At 41.2% G+C, this 16527-nt stretch overlaps 1 protein-coding gene across 3 annotated transcripts in view; it reads left to right on the top strand.

Moving 5' to 3' along the window:
- LOC118417165 overlaps nt 1-16267 on the top strand; it is a 33165-nt gene extending 16898 nt beyond the window's left edge. For 2 of the 3 annotated variants that reach the window (XM_035822587.1, XM_035822588.1), the window contains exons 6-16: nt 420-611; nt 1438-1562; nt 8194-8351; nt 9102-9490; nt 10079-10236; nt 10757-10915; nt 11364-11449; nt 12370-12417; nt 12723-12804; nt 13299-13437; nt 14366-16267. In XM_035822587.1, coding sequence (XP_035678480.1) covers nt 420-611; nt 1438-1562; nt 8194-8351; nt 9102-9490; nt 10079-10236; nt 10757-10915; nt 11364-11449; nt 12370-12417; nt 12723-12804; nt 13299-13437; nt 14366-14511 — 1682 coding nt within the window. In that variant the 3' untranslated portion in view covers nt 14512-16267. The remainder of the gene's footprint in view (nt 1-419; nt 612-1437; nt 1563-8193; nt 8352-9101; nt 9491-10078; nt 10237-10756; nt 10916-11363; nt 11450-12369; nt 12418-12722; nt 12805-13298; nt 13438-14365) is intronic. The other variant, XM_035822589.1, reaches the window with a different exon arrangement.
- The last annotated feature ends 260 nt before the right edge of the window (nt 16268-16527 follow it).

Raw genomic sequence — 16527 nt, 5'->3', positions numbered from 1 at the left:
TGGACCGGATGCATTGAGCAGGTTGCTCATAATACGGAATTTGTGAAATGCTATATTGGTTTGTTCGGGACCTATGACTGTTAAGTTTGTGGCTGTTTCTAGTGGCTCGTCCCGAGATCTGGAACCTAGTCGCAGGCAGCCATTCTCTGAATTCCGAGTTCAGCAATGTCCTTGCAAATTTGAGACAGAGCTGCTCTCTTCTCTCTGCTAGGGTTACAAGTCCGAGGGTTTGCAGTGCGGGAAGGTAGCCTGTGTAGGCGTTGCCTAAGATGATGCGGCACGCTCGCTTCTGTATTCTCTCCAGTGTATCCGATTGGGTGTATCCGTCCTGGAGACGGAAAAAAAATTCAGGCTGGCTAGAACACTGGTTGGAACAAAGTTTAAACTGTACAACTAAATATGACTTGTTTTTCCTGTAGCCTCTCCCACAGCAGAGCACCAGCAGATGCACAGTATCCACATCCAGGTGGAGAGACTCAGTCTGAAGGACGGGTCCGTGCAGGACGGGCCCGCCAGTCTCAACGTCGAGGTCAACAGCTCCCCCGGGGGGACGGAGAAGAACCCCTCTGCAGCGGGGGGCGGGGAAAGGGGGCAACAGGATGACATTGGCAGTGAGTACATTTCTCTTCTCTTAAGGGGTTTTAAGATGTCTTCATTTTGCACTATTCTCAGCACAGTAAACATGGAGTTATATGTAGTACTCAGATAGCAGATTCTCATGAGGGTCTGCATGCTCTTTTACGTAAGGCGTAGGCAGCCTATTTTTATTTCCCGTAATTCATAGGGAAAACCATTTTATCTAGTACGTCATTAATAGCAAGGCGACCAAATTTAGCGTAATTGCCTTCCATGCTTTAGTATAATACGTAGGGGGTCCTTCTGAATTCAGCGTAAATCGTTGTTGGAACCCCCCATGCAGACCCTCTCTCATTAGATGGTATTTGCGTTTCCTGTCAGTCGAACAAGCATAACTATCCACTTGCTGGCTTGTCTCAGTCAATTTAAACTTGCTTACAATTTACATACAAACTTTAGGTTTAGAATTTATGCTTTCTGCTAAAAAGTTTGCTTGTTCTACTGGCTAAGTAAGCACCTGATTTTGACAGGTGTCAATTACTGTCAGCTCCCAATAACAGCTAGAACAGCCATCAGTTAGTTGAATCAAAGTCTTTTTGGTGTATACAGTGATGACCATCTCCATTTCTACAACTCTTAGGCCACACAGTTGTCCAAGCAGTACAAGTGGGGGCTAGTACCAGTGGAAACAACCATGCATTCATACAATAGACCAATCCCATAACTCACCTATAAATAAAAGCAGAAAAATGCAAATGCCAATGTAGCTGCTCTCTCATTGGTTGAACTACAAATTGCTGTGCTATCATTGGTTGAATTGCTAATTGTGATGGACAGTCAAGATAAGTGTATTATTTGCAGGTGCTGCAGAGTCTGTAGCCCTGCCAGGTGAGGAAGAAGAAGAAACATCAGGTGTTCCTACAGAAGAGGTGTCAGCCTGGCACAGGGCGGGGGATGGGGAGGGGTCAGAGGTCGAGCAGGAAGAGGTAAGCCTCAACCAATTAATGATTAACGTTTCAGAAAAGATTCTTGTCATCTTTCATTGTTTGATCATTGTGCTAAATTGTAATTGTAATAAATGACAAAGCTCTTTGTTCTCAACCAAGGATTTACATACAGTTAAATCATATTACATGTACCGCTAATTCACCTTTATCCGTGGGGTAACCTTATCAGTTGTTTTTACCCCATGGATAAAGGTGAACTAGCTTTAAGACTTGTAATGATTGACAAAGCTCTTTGTTTACAACCAAGGATTTACATTGTCATCTTCTTCATTGTATGAATGACTGGTTCACTTTGCACTACAGCTATAGGTTTCACTGCTGAGCAGTATTTACTTAACGTTTGGAACCATACTATCTGTTTAACAGTGCAGACCTCAGTTCTTCTAGATCTGCAACCGGGGTCCATGGTAGTGCGTGGCAAAAAAGTTTCAGTTTACAGTTCTCATTCACTGATGGGGTGTGCCCCTTTATTGTTGCTTGACACTATCTGTGTATGTGACAATGCTTTATGTTTTGGGCTGACACCTACAGCGGCGCTCCCGAAATACGCGTCAACTTGCGCGAAACGTCCTCCGAAATTTTGCAGTGCGTTACGCATTCTTTCGCAGCGCGTTCCGCGAAATTTCGCAAGACGTTGCGCAGTCTTTCGCAGTGCGTTCTGCGAAATTTCGCAAGGCATTCTGCGAAGTTACGCAGCGAGTTTCGCGAAAAGCAGGAGCCTAACGCAAATTCCTACTGCGTAATTCTGCGAAACTTCCGTAGAAACACGCCGCATTCATATGCAGACCGCCCGCGAGGTGGGCGGAGAAATATCACGGTTTGTTTACCTTTCCTTTGAAGCCGGCGCGCCAAAGGCAAAGTACATATACGAGTACATGTACATACCGGACGGGGTAGTCGCTTCTCACAAATCTACTAGCCTCTACCTTTTGTTGTCATGTACCAAATTCAATGAAAGTCACACAAAATGAACAAAAATGCTATTAGTAATACTGCTATAAAATAACCACAGGCCTGTGTCCTTGGTAAAGTTACGAAAATACAACGTAAAAATGTACTTTTGGTTTGCAATGCCACCCTATTCATGATTAGCCACGCCGTCATGGTGACAAATTTTGTGCCTTAGAACTTTCCTATCTTGTCAATATCTGCGTACCAACATGTGTCAGTATTTTCCTCATATTTTACCACATAAAAGTTACGGGAAAGTTTTTTTTTTCTTTTTTTTTTTCTTCCATAATTTGGAACGCTCTGAGAAACAGCCGGGGAGACTTCTATATTCGGCTATCCTCGTTTCACATTCGGCGGGGGGTGATTCGCTTCATCTCGGCAAGGAGGTTGAAAAAGGAATCGTCGTCAGCAAATGGTGTGCTTGGAGTTCTCACGAGATAAAACGATCTTCGTTGACAATTTTCGGTGTGCTTACATTTACAAGGAGGAAAGACGACGGGGGCACTTCCGTGTAAAGACGTCAAAATTAGCGTGCGAAAAACACTGTCTCACAATCACATTCTGCTTGGTGCACCGTGATTTTTTTATTCCCACTTCGCTGCCTGAAATTTTGCAGTGAGAACGACCCTTTACCCCACGACTAAAACCTGTATAGTAGCAAGTTTTCGAATTGAGAACTACAATTTGTAGAGGACGCACGTAACCCGATCCGCATGGGAAATGCCGCTATTTGTGCCGTTACCATGGCAGCAGCTATGGCGGCAGTCTTCAGATGTACGTCTTGGACAGGGCGTGCCCGATTACACTCAAGATCCAATCAACTTGTCACCAATCACAGCCAACAGCGGCGACAAAAAAAAGGCGGTAACATTTGACATACAGATTTTTGGTTCGGTTGTTCGTATTTACATTTTGTCAGTTGCAGTTTAAACTGATACTAAGTACATGACGGCACCAAGATGACAAAAGGTGGAGTTTCTTCATACACCTGCACATATTAGTGATGTACCTACCGTATTTCCAACATTTTGAAAAGATGATGGTCGATCGGGTTTTAAACGCTATATGTTGGGATATGATGTAGTATACATTTGTTGATGTTTATATTATCAGCATTGCATTAGACTGGTCTGGTTTTAAATCTCACCACCAATAATTCTGAGACGCACCTAGTCCGATAGTGTCTAATTGATAAACGACTCGTTTAAATTAGGGCTAGATCGTCACCGCTGCTAACAGCGTCCTTATTTTTCAAGCGGTATATTTTTTTGCTTTTGTACTCATTCATACAATCCCCGCTCAACAGTCTTGCAGCATGAATTGGAAATACACAATTTCTCAAATATATGGACGAACTCTTTATTATTATTTCAACATTTTAAAACCAAGAGCTTATGATAGTTATTGCCTTATATCTGTATAAGTTGTCAAACCAAGACGTCAGAAGCTAGGATCGTTGCAAGGTTGAATGTGTTCCTTGCAGTAAGGTTGCGTCGGTTGTCCGACCAGGAGCGGCCGACAGTGATGTTCCGACCCAAGAGCTCCGTAACAGGTAGGTCTTCTTGGCCAAGCTGCACCCCCGATGATCAGCAATATACCAAGGAAACCAACGGATGGAAACCCAAATCCCATCTTATAAAAACAACTACCAATACATAGTAGAAGTACAAATGTACACGTAACGTTAGTTACGCTAACAGAACTTTGAACAGATACGCAGACAAAACACGGTTAATAAATACATTGAAAACACATAAGGTGAATGTATACCCTAAACACATAATGTTTAATGTATGCCCTGTATTGTTTCTTTCGTTCGACTGTCCGATGACCAGGGGCTGCCGTCTGCGATGCCGTAAGAAACAGAACTCCGAAAGGAACAGGTAGGTCTCCTTGGCTAAGTTGCACCCCGATGATCAGCAGTGCGCCAAGCAAGAAACCCGAATCCCATTACGCTGGCTTACAAAATCATTATCTATCGATGCTTTACTACATAGAAGTACATGTAATATTAGTTAAACTATATGACACTAACACATTTGAACAGATACGCAGACAAAATACAGTTAACAAATTAAAACACATAATATAATGTTGAATGAATGCCCTGTATTGTTTCCTTCGTTCGACTGTCCGGCGACCAGGAGCGGCCGTCAGCGATGTTCCTCCAAAGAGTTCCGTTAGGAACAGGTAGGTCTTGTTGGACCCCTCTGGCTCTGCATCCCCGCCGACCAGCAGCGTCATTTCAAGTGAAGCCAGACGATGAAAACCTGAATCCTAGATATCGTCTAGAAAAGTAGCTATGAATATGATATCAATACCAATAACGTTACATTGAGCATCATTCTAGCTAGAAATACAGGTTATGACCGAGCAGATATAACTTTGATATCGTTTTACATTATACATAATGTAACGTTATATTGAATATATTCAGACTTGCGAAGAAAAAGGTGTCTAAATCTAGGATCGCTGCAAGGTTGAATGGATTCCCTGCAGCAAGGTTGCGCCATGTGTCCATTGTCCGACGACCAGGAGAGGCTGACATCGATGTTCCGACACAGGAGCTCGTCAGCAACCGGTAGGTTTTGTTGGCCCCTGCACCCTGGACGACCAGCAACGTCATCCCAAATCAAGTCGGCGGATGAAAACCTGAATCCTAATCCTCTAGAAAAGTAGATATCAATGCCTACTACGAAGGAGTATAGCTTTATCTAGGAATTATGGACGGGCATTATATAGTTTTACACATGTATACAATATATAACCAATTCACGCAAATCCTGCATGTCTTATATTTCCACTTTCAAGAGGAAAAAATGTCACATTAACGATTATTCAACACTAGCTAACTTTAACGCCATTCCTTTCCCTTTTTTTTTCTGGTAAACGCGAGTTACCCAGCACTTCGCTGTCTGAATGCCTCTAGCTGCCGACAAAGACAAGAATAATTACTAGTACATTGCGTTGGAACATTCATAATGCTTAACGTTCCATAACTCACAACAGCGAATGAGCTTAGAATGAGTTCAAAACTATTGCAAGAATTATTACAACATGCAACAGTTGGGTTGGAACCGTCGACTTGTAGGTCTCGGAACGCCGGCTGACCTAAACTTTCTTCAGCAACATCATTGCGTCTCTAGCATTTCGTAGTTTTACACATGTATACAATATATAACCAATTCACGCAAATCCTGCATGTCTTATATTTCCACTTTCAAGAGGAAAAAATGTCACATTAACGATTATTCAACACTAGCTAACTTTAACGCCATTCCTTTCCCTTTTTTTTTCTGGTAAACGCGAGTTACCAGCAACTTCGCTGTCTGAATGCCTCTAGCTGCCGACAAAGATTAGACCTTCAATTACTGCTGATTACAAGTTCATAGTCATTTCTAAGAATCAAATCGTCACAACAATAAAACAAGGAGCCTTGCAAAATCCTTTGTTTGCAAGGCTTGGCTTGTCTGCATGTACCATTATGCCGAAGTGGTCCCGTGGAAAGAAAACTTTTCTCTTCAAGGCTCATTTCTTTGACCAAAGAACAACTTTGTGTAGTGTCTAATTGACAGAAATCCATTTAATTAAAATTAATCGTTCCTATATCACAATCACTATATGATATACTATACATCAGAATACACGTTTCCATATTTTACCATATTACTTTAAAAGTGGAGTCGTCCACTGACCCCTTGTGACCTTGTTTTCCTGCTGCTGCTGCGACGGCCATCTTGAAGAAATTACGCGAAACACGATTTTCACATCAACAACAACAATGATTGTTTTTTGTCGCGGAATACTAAAATTGGTCCTGCTAACATACATTTCAAGAACTTAAGATAATCAGATACAAGACTAGATTGTTTGCTTGTGAAATCTGCCGTAGTTTTCTAGTCCGTCTACATAGAAATGACGATGTAACGTTAGAGTAGAGCCGATTTCGTGTCGGTTTATCCTGGGTTTACGCAAGTACGCTATCTACGGGTCATTGACCCTTAATGTCTTGCGTTGTTCGATGTCATTTCGGTCCTCAATCAAAGAACGTGTAACAGTTTTACGTCGACTTTTCTTAACCCTTCTGTTTGTAATTTATTCGGCTACTTATTTGATGTTGTTCATGATTTGGGACCGCACCGCCACGCGGTCAGACGTTCTCTGAGTTGCGCTCCCGCCACGCTTTTCCAGCCCCCATATTATCTACAATTTATCAATGAATACGTGATAATAAGGACGATCAATTGTCATGTTGATTGCATTGTGTAATCACTGCTCATTAACGACCAAAATTTGCGTAAGATTTCTTACGTAGAAGGCTTTCGCATGGGTGTTTCGATTACGCAGGGGGATATTTCGCAGTGCGTTACGCAAACTTTCGCAGTGCGTTCTGCGAAATTTCGCAGTGCGTTACGCAAAATTACGGACTGCGTTCTGCGAAATTTCGGAGTGAGTTCTGCGAAATTTCGCAACACGTTTCGCGCAAACTGACGTATATTTCGGGAGCGCCGCTGTAGCTGCAGTGCAAAGTGGACCAGTCATTTTTGCCCTGAAGAAGGTGACATTCCTAGAAACATGAGCTTATGTAAATCGTTGGTTGTCATGTAGCCATTCACCAACCTGATAAAATTGTTCATGGACATAATTATCATCATATGATGTGCAGCTAATTGATGCTTGTTTCACGTACCCCTGCAAGCTGCTAGGTTAGGTTGAACATCTACACATGGTAAGTTCTGCAGGTCCTACAGTTTTGAATGAGATCGCAAGGTGGCATTGTTGATAAACTTGCTCTGCATTTGTGCATGAAGGCAACACAACATGCAACTTTTATTCTGATAAGAAAACTAAATTCTATTCCTACTGCAATGATGTTCAGGAGCCATACCTAGATCAGGATGATTGGCAGGAAGAAGACAGTGACAGAAAAGGCAACTCTTGTTTTTAGCACCAATCACTTGTTGGCATGTGTTGCACCAACTTGGTACACTTTGAAAAAGCATGTCCTAGAGACCATGGATAACAATTCACTGCCCCAAAACCGCCGTGGGACTACTTTTGTGCCCAACCATGTTAAGAGTGCACATGCACCTATTTCTGATGTATCCAACTAGTTTACGATGATTGCACCATTGCACTGTCTCTGTTTGTCTATGTTACAGTAATGTCAGTGCATGGCAGTTTCAAAGGAAAGACTCTGATCGGTGGTCCTGACAATACGTTACAAAGATTCAGAATCAGAAGAACCCACTACCTTTTTTTACGCTAAAATCGAGGAAGGCAAATGCATGAAAATTGGTCACCTGACTACAAATTACATGAATAAAATGCCCACCCCTACCAATTATGGGAAATCAAAATAGGCTGCCTATGTCTTATGGAAAAGGGGCATGCAGACCCTCTTTGAACTTTGACTGAAAAAGATTGTCATTGACATATATGCAAAAAAGTGCTCTGCAACCTTTAAAAAGAAGAGACCGTACAAAAAAGTTGAGAGGAAGAATGTCTTAAAAGGAAAAATATGTGAAATAAAGAATTAATGAACGGAAGAAAATTGCAATAACATTTCTGCACACACCTCACAATCCTTGTTGACCAGTCACCAAAACTACACACCAACCTGTCCTTGGTGCTGATTTTTGTGTTGTTGTTCCCACAGGCTGTCCATGGTGCAGGAGAGGCTGAAACTGGTCAGAACCAGTCCCAGCTGGACTCAGGCGGCCCCCAATTGACCGTCTCTCGCCACTCCACACCACAATCAGGTGTCGCAGTCATAAAAATCGTCCAAGGTGACAGAGGTCCGCGCAGCAGGGATGAGTATGTCATTTCTTTTAATTTTTTTCACCATAACACCCCAGTTTATAGAATGGTATCAGCCACGTTGTTGCATGCTATACTGTTGATTCAGACTATTCCATTCTAATAAAAGTGAGAAAAGTAAAAGAAAAATGCTGTCATCTGGTTTAGCGCCAGTGCTGTCTCAAGGATCTTTCCCTTTGTCCATCCTGAAACTCACTGTTCCAACAAGAACAGAAAAAATTCCACCCTGTCCATCTAAAATTCTGAGCCTTTATAAGTTCTGAATGACAAATTTTAGAAGAAAAATTTACAACATGGGCTCCCAAACAATGTGTGGGACAGAAAAGAATTAAAGCTGGAGACAGCCCAGTCTAGCAGCTAGTTTGAACTTTCTAACTTCCAAGTTATTTATGCTCACTTATTCCATACAGCAGCCTTCGAGTACTTTATACTGTCATACTCCCCATGATAGAAAAGCAAGATGCCATTTTTTGTTCATATACCCTTTGTGTACTTCCAACAGCTTATGTTGTAACAGTTTTCTTCATATACATCTTTCTGATTGAGTACTATAAATGCAGAATTTTTTACAGTGGTTTTATGTTCATCACAAACTTAATACCGCAGCAAAACTACTTATTTTGTCTTCTACCTTTGTTTTAACCAAACTTGAAAACCACTGCAAAGACTTTATTTTCTCACTACCACTAAATTTAATACCTACAAAATGAAATGCAGTTACAGTAATTCTCTTTGTTTCCTATTCAGTGTTTTCAACACCAACTTTGAGAATCCAGAGGAGGATGAGGGTGAGGCACAACAACAAATTCAATCAACTGCACAATTTGAGGAGGGAGAGGGACAAGACGGAGAATGGATTCCTCAGGATGGCGAGGACGATGACGAAAATGATGATGATGATGGACATGGCGGAAACAATGTTGTCGAGGGAGAATCGTTCACAAGGAGCTATGGAGAGTTCAATGTCACGGTCAGAACTGTGGAGAAAAATGGAGACTCCCTCCAGCCTGAGTCAGGGGACAGAGGAGAGGGGAGGGCGGGGAGGAGAAAACAGGACAACAACAGGACGATGATAGGAGGGCTCAGGAGAAAAGGAAAACCAGAGGGTGGCTATCTGGAACCAGAAGGATCTATAGGTTAGAACATATGATGTGTATTATTTATTCTTGGGTGGGTGATGATACAAAGATCAAATGGAAATCCCTCTCATTGCGTAATACCTATACTATAACATTTTCAAGGAAAGTCACACCTTCAACATGTTTCAACAACACCTTCAACAACGGACCATGTTTTGTTGAACACAGAGCATTACTTTTAGACTTTGAGAAGCTGTCAGAAAGGATTTGCCATCTTTCTTCAGCTTTAAATAGGTAGTCATCTGACCTGGGAAGGGTCACAAGGTCACGTGATACAAGAGTGTTGTAGGTGGGGGGGGGGCAGACTTTGGCAGCCTTCATCCTGGTTTGAATTGTATGGAAGGGGAGCGGAATCTGATGTGACCTCTTTGACCCTCTGCTCAAACTATCTCATGTCTCTGTTGATGATGGTGACATAGAAAATAGTAAAGGTTTATCTTGTGCTTCTTTCTGCTGCATATGCCCATAGCTAATACAAATTTGGTGATGAAAGGCTACCTTAGCAGATTGATGGTTGACTCAGCCTATTTCTTGTATACTATAAGTAAATCCCACACTGAAAAAATTGACTGCTCAATGTTTAAGGTGGGAGGGGTGATGCAGACTTAGCAGCTGCTACAGAAGAGTACTACAGACAGCTGCATGAAGGGCAGGGTGATGAGGAGGAGCAGGATGAGGAGGACACAGGAGATGGAGCAGGGAGCAATGAGGATGATGCAACAAGGAAGTATCCATTCCTAAAGGTACAATACACTGATCATGAGTACTTCAAATAATGCATAGAAGTTCTTTTCATACCACAATCTTGTAGGCATACAAGTTTATGTATTGGTGCTACAGATATATTGTTTTTGTTTATCTATTTGTTTGTTTGTCCTTGTTTGTGCGCAATTCTTGTTCTGTATATATAGTTCAAGGTTGACCTCAGTGGGTGAAAATGGTGTAACAGGAGACTTGTAGGATGAGAAGGCTGGTTTGGCCTGGGTCCAAAGTTGTTGCCAAGGGCTTGACTTGGGTTCAAAGTCCCACATTAAGGCAGTAAAATGTATCGACAGAATCACAAATTATAACAGATTGCCTTAGTTTAGTAATATTCACAAATGAAAGGAATACAGTATTCACAGAATATTCACAAATTAAAGTGATTGGAATATTCACAGAATATTCACAAATTAAAGTGATTTCAAGTAGGTATGAGATCTTCAATGTCTTGTTTACACTTGGATCAATCTAATTTTGGATGTACATATTTTTCGTCTGCAGAAGTTCATGTACACCTTCATGTCATCAAGACAACAGCAGATCTTTGAAAGAAAGTTTGATGAGATTGACCTCGAAGGTCAAGGGGTCATCACCATGGAAACACTGAAGAGCAGGATGTTTGGGAACTTGAAAGAGAGAGACCTGGATCTTCTTATGAAGGTAATTTGGATTCATGCGCCTTCAACTGCTGGTATTAACCGATAAAGTTGGTAATAGACCAATTCTGACTGTCCATCACAATTAGCAGTTCAACCAATGATAGCATGGCAGTTAGCATGTTTGACCAATGAGTGAGCGGCTATATGTTCGTCAAATATTGATTGTATTTTTATATGTATGTGGATGGATGGGGCTGTGGGATTGGTCCATTGTATCAACTATTTGAGTTATGATTTCGGTTACTAATAATCTCCTAATAACTCCCCCAGAATGGACTCCATAGAAATTGTTTGAAACAGTACAGCTATGATGAGTTTTTCTTCCTGATGAAAGATATGTTAGTTACTGAGTGTTGAAAAATACTTGTCATGCTTTTTCAACTTTAGAACTGAGAGACTGCGTAAAGAACCAATATAGATGAGATCCATGTTTTTCCACTACACTCTAGGTGTTCGACTTAAACAGCGACAAAACGATAGACAAGCGTGAGTTTGTGACGGTTGCTGCTCTCAACGACAAGCTGAGGGGAATAACGTAAGCACACCCTTTCATTCTTAGACTCTCTCTTCTGTTGGTCCACATTCTTAGCACCCTTTCCTAGATGCATTGTATCTATCAGAAGTATTTTTTTGTATCCCTGCCTTATGGAGAAACCATATCCATTTCTTTATACTGTCCCAATTTTCAGTTATAGTAGGAAGTCTGTCCTTGTGGTCACAGCATACAGAACACCATTTGTATGATGCTGTATCTTCTGCTGTTTGTAGTTGGGAAATGTATCTCTTTACTTTTTGTTCATCTGTCCTGTACATATTTTGCTCCTATGTCTCTGTCATTGGGTAGTTTGACACTTATGATGTTATAACTGAGTGGTGTTTGCAAGGACTGGTAGTAAAGCGGGTATCTCACTGGACTAAGCCTGTTTGCGACAAATTATCGCCGCAATGTTGCAAACATTTTCGTCCATTTTGGCTGGCAGTCACATTGACATGTAAGGTTCAGGTAAAATGCGTGACCTCTACAATCAAAATGGCGGTACCCAAAATGTCACATCCTCAGTTGCAGTTGCTAATTAGATACAGGACAACTTTATTGGAAATTGCATTGTGGCGACAGTGACTGCTGCATTAAAAACCAAAATGTACAATGATAAATCAAAAGATAAGATGCATTAAAAAGAGATGTGCCATGATTGCACCAGTCCTGTTGGCATCTACATTTTGTAGTTTGCGCCTATTTGTTTCATTTTGCTAATTGCAATTTTTTTTTCAATTTAAACCAAAAATTGCAGTTTGAGGCCATGAATTCCATTGGCACTGGTCACCAATTTGGCACCTGTTTGCAACCTGGATTTGGCATAACAGTCACCAACAGACCTGGCTCATTGAGATATACCCGCTTAAGGGTGATAGTGGTGTCTTCTTTAACCCTCTGCACCTGCTGTCTCTCACTAGGGGTGAAATGAACTTACTTGATGTATTTGCTGACAGGGAGGACACAAGGTACCAGGGTGTGATGTGACGTGGTGTGAAACTAACAGTATTGAGTGTCGAAAATGCCACACATTAGCCTGAGTACCATCCAGAAAGTCTTTATTACCTGGATGTCTAACCCTCATCGAAGAAGTATTGAAGGTGGTGTGGCTGTTGAGGAGTCAATCAAAATATGCTAGCAGCTGATTGCTGTGTTGTGGTGTGCTGATTTGTGTACAGTACCTGAGACTGTTACAAATTTAACCATTTTAAATGTATGGTAACTTACTACTGTTTCTTGAACGGATCATTGATAATTTTTGTTACTCTTGCAGTACACTAAGCCCCAATGATCCACTGGAGCTGAATCTTGACAAACTGGCATTCCACATACAGGCCTACAAGGAGATGTTTCAGGTACGTCACTGGATAACTGTTTATAATCAGCGGCCCGTGTGATCATTGTGTCATATACCTGAGCTGGCATAATGTTTGATACTGCTGTTCTGGACCATCCTACATAAGTCTTGTATCCAATGGAAAATTCAGTCATTTTAATGCACTTTGCATGCACCAAATGCACCATTGTCTATTATTCAATTACAGGATGTTGTAATTAATGTTGTTGGAAATTTTAGTTGAAGACAACTTCTTTTGCTCTTGCATTACAATTTTCCTTTTTCTGATGGGAATGACACAGTGTATTCTGCGGCGCCTTAAGTCCCTGGAGCGCTCCTACGACATGTACATGTACCATTTTTTGTACAACGTGTATTCACTGATTCTGCTACTAGTAACTTCAGAATGACCCCCAAGAGCCCAGTCAGCACATGTGCGTAACTGTTTACAATTGCAGGAAATCTAAACAGTAACTGTTTGTAACACCTGCATCACCTGGCCCTCCCCTGCAGGTGGTTGACACAGACGGAGACGGGCGCCTGACTATGGAGGAGATCATGCTGCTGCTGTCAGCAGGTGTGGGCACGCAGGTGGGGACAGACAAGGACCTGGTCAGGGCCATCATCAAGGTGCTGGACAAGGATGGAAATGGTAGGTTTTATTTGATTCATGATTTCAGAATTTGTTGCCAGTCCAGGGCCCAAAATAACTTTTTCTGCATACCTGCGCTGGTGCAGGTAACATTGATAATTACCTGCACCAGACAAATTTTACCTGCACCACTATGACTTAAGGAGCTATGTATCATACTAAAATTGTTCAGGAACCATTGCTATTTCTTTTATACTTTATAGTTGTTAACAGTCAATGCAGCTGATAACAATCCACATACACCTACACATGTACATCATAAGACATTTATGTATGATACCCAGTACATGGACCATGCAGCACAGGTAAGGTGCAGGTACTAGACAACAGAAATACCTGCACAGCTCAAAGGCACAAACCTGCATATGCAGGTGGTATTTCAAGCCCTGTATATGAACATATCTGCATTTTTGTTTTGACACCTTACAAAAGAAGACTAACAGGTGTGAAATTTAGAGGCATTGCCTCACTTTCAAAACTCATATTCATACTACTGTGTTGTTGTCCATGCCTTGCCAACTAGACTGTCCATGGTGCTGATTTTATTACTGTTATTTGTATACAAGGATCAAATTTTCAACGACCACTGTCGCCTTCTTTGTCAATACTAACGACCAATCAGTTCAGAACATAATCTCGTGAGAGTTACAGACACGTGATCTTGTTAACAAGTGATCTTAGGGATACGTGACGTTAGCAATTGGTCAAGCGTGTACACGCTGACACACACACACTCACATGCACATTTGACCACTGTCACTGTTACATCATTGCAATCTCGCATATACAATCGAGTCTTGGGTCTCAAATAACACCAAGTAGCATACAGTTTGTATATGTTCAGCTACATTGTTACAAAGGAATTTGACATATGATCATTGATTTATATATTAGATAATAAGTGAAATAATGAATGTTTGTTTTTCAGGCTCTATAGACTTTGTGGAGTACCTCTCCTTCATCCCCTTCTTCCTCCACATCCATCAGCACATCGTCAAGCGACCAATCAGCATCACCGACGTGGAGAACGCCCGCCAGGCGGTCCAGAAGGCTCTGTCCAGGAGAAGTCTATGATCACAGCGGTCACTGTTGTAGTGACCGCTCAAAGGAAAATGGTCACAGTAGACAGATGGGCACAGGGTTGTAGCCAGCACCCGTCCTTCCATCCTTTGACAGAATTTTGGACCTGGGGACGGAAAAAATTTTGCCCATTTCGTCCTCTGTGATGGACAAAATCGATATGTAAAGATATAATAAAACGGTCTCCCTTGTGTAATTATTCACCACAACAGAAGCCGTTGAACAACTTAGTCTACCAGCAAATCGTACACCTCAAAATGCAGGAAATAGTGTTTCAGAGGGTCTAGGTTTCAAAGTCCGGGGGGACGTTGCGCCTATAGGATTCAAAATCAAGGGGACGGAAAAAGATTTCAGGCTGGCTACAACCCTGGATGGGCATGACAGGATTCTTAAAACTGAATATCAAAATGTAAAGGACCAACAAAAGTGGTCACATTGCAATGCATTGGCCATGTGGCCTTGTTTGGATTTGGTCACTTAGAGGTTGTTAAACTGTACAGTGTGGAAAGTGCATATAGTATGGGCTGTATATTTTATTTTTATTAGTGCAAGCATTGCTGACATGTCATGCTTGCCATTAATGTTTTATTCTAATTAGGGGGCTGTTGAAGTGTTTGTAATCAATAAGTTTTGTTGGAAGTATCATTGTTAAGGGTGGTTATTTGGAAAGTGTAAAATCACAGCTTGTCTGCATGCTATTGAATGTTGTTTTAAAGGTGGATACTCAATATTTTCAGCAGCATCATCTTCACTGCATATCAGCAGTCATGTTTACATTAGGGCTTGTAGGAACACTACAAACTAGGTTATTTAGTATAATTTTATCTCAGATAACAAAGTTTTTTATTCACAATCACGTTTTCAAGAGACATTTCGATGACCATCTGCTATCTTCTTCAGGGCAGTTATGACCGGTTCACTTTGACCTGCAGCTAGGTGTCATTGCTAACAATGCAATGCCAGTAAAGCACTGGAATTTTTGCCCTGAAGATTACATATGATCAACATTCAATATCGGCTCTTGATAAACATGATTGTGGTTGTGAAGAAAGACCTTTGTTATGCAGTCGTTCACCAACCTAATGAAACTATTCATGATTGTTCTTTATCCCATAGTAAAAAGTGTGTTGCACAGCTTTAACATGACGTGTGTACTAAAGATGCGACAAAGTGCTTTTAGAAATGCCAATGATTGCAATTATTTTTATTGTATAGAAACGCTTCTGTGAACACTTAGAAGGACTTGACAATCCTGTTATAAGAAAGACATTACTTCATTTATTTAGTAGCCTGCTCAAAAGACACATACAAGTCACATACTGAGTCTTATAGAACCCTGTTAGAGTGTCTTTTCTATTATACTAATTTATTATAAGAGTTGATTTCTTTATTATATAATTATACATTGTATTACAGAATCATATTATTGTGCCATATGGGGGTGTATTGGTGTAAATTTATAATAAGACAATTTGGATAAGGCCACACTAATTTAAATCCTTCCTTGTCTGGGTTTTGTTCATTTTTTATGTGCTGCTTGTAAAGACTGCGTCTGCTGCTTTTCATTGTTGTACATAAATCACTTTATGACTGTAATGTTGAACAAAGGAATTTGTATAATGGATATCTAAAATGGGAAGGTAAGGAAGCCACATTGGAAATGAATTCAATAATACCAGTGTTACAGCATTCCAAAAGCAGTGGGGATTGTAAGCCACATACGGTATACTGTATGGTATTTACCATTATATAATTACCTGCATGTATGCAGGTATGGTTTTGATGCTGGTGGGAACTTTTCGGTAGCCGGGGATGTAGGGCGCTGTATCTCGTGAACGGATGGTGCGAGCACGACGATTTTTGGTACGTGGGTTGGGGGTGGTAGCCTAACACTCAGGTTTGATTTTGGGCCTCCTGGCGTTTGAACTTGACATTGCAGGTGGCATTTTTGGTGTTTTTGGGGCACTTTTGGCGCTGTGTGTCCGGAACGATACGCGCGATTGCGAAGAT

This window comes from Branchiostoma floridae, chromosome 6 (genome assembly GCF_000003815.2).
Source record: "Branchiostoma floridae strain S238N-H82 chromosome 6, Bfl_VNyyK, whole genome shotgun sequence".
NCBI classification, from domain to species: Eukaryota; Metazoa; Chordata; class Leptocardii; order Amphioxiformes; family Branchiostomatidae; genus Branchiostoma; species Branchiostoma floridae.
This window is presented reverse-complemented; position numbering and strand designations above follow the sequence as displayed.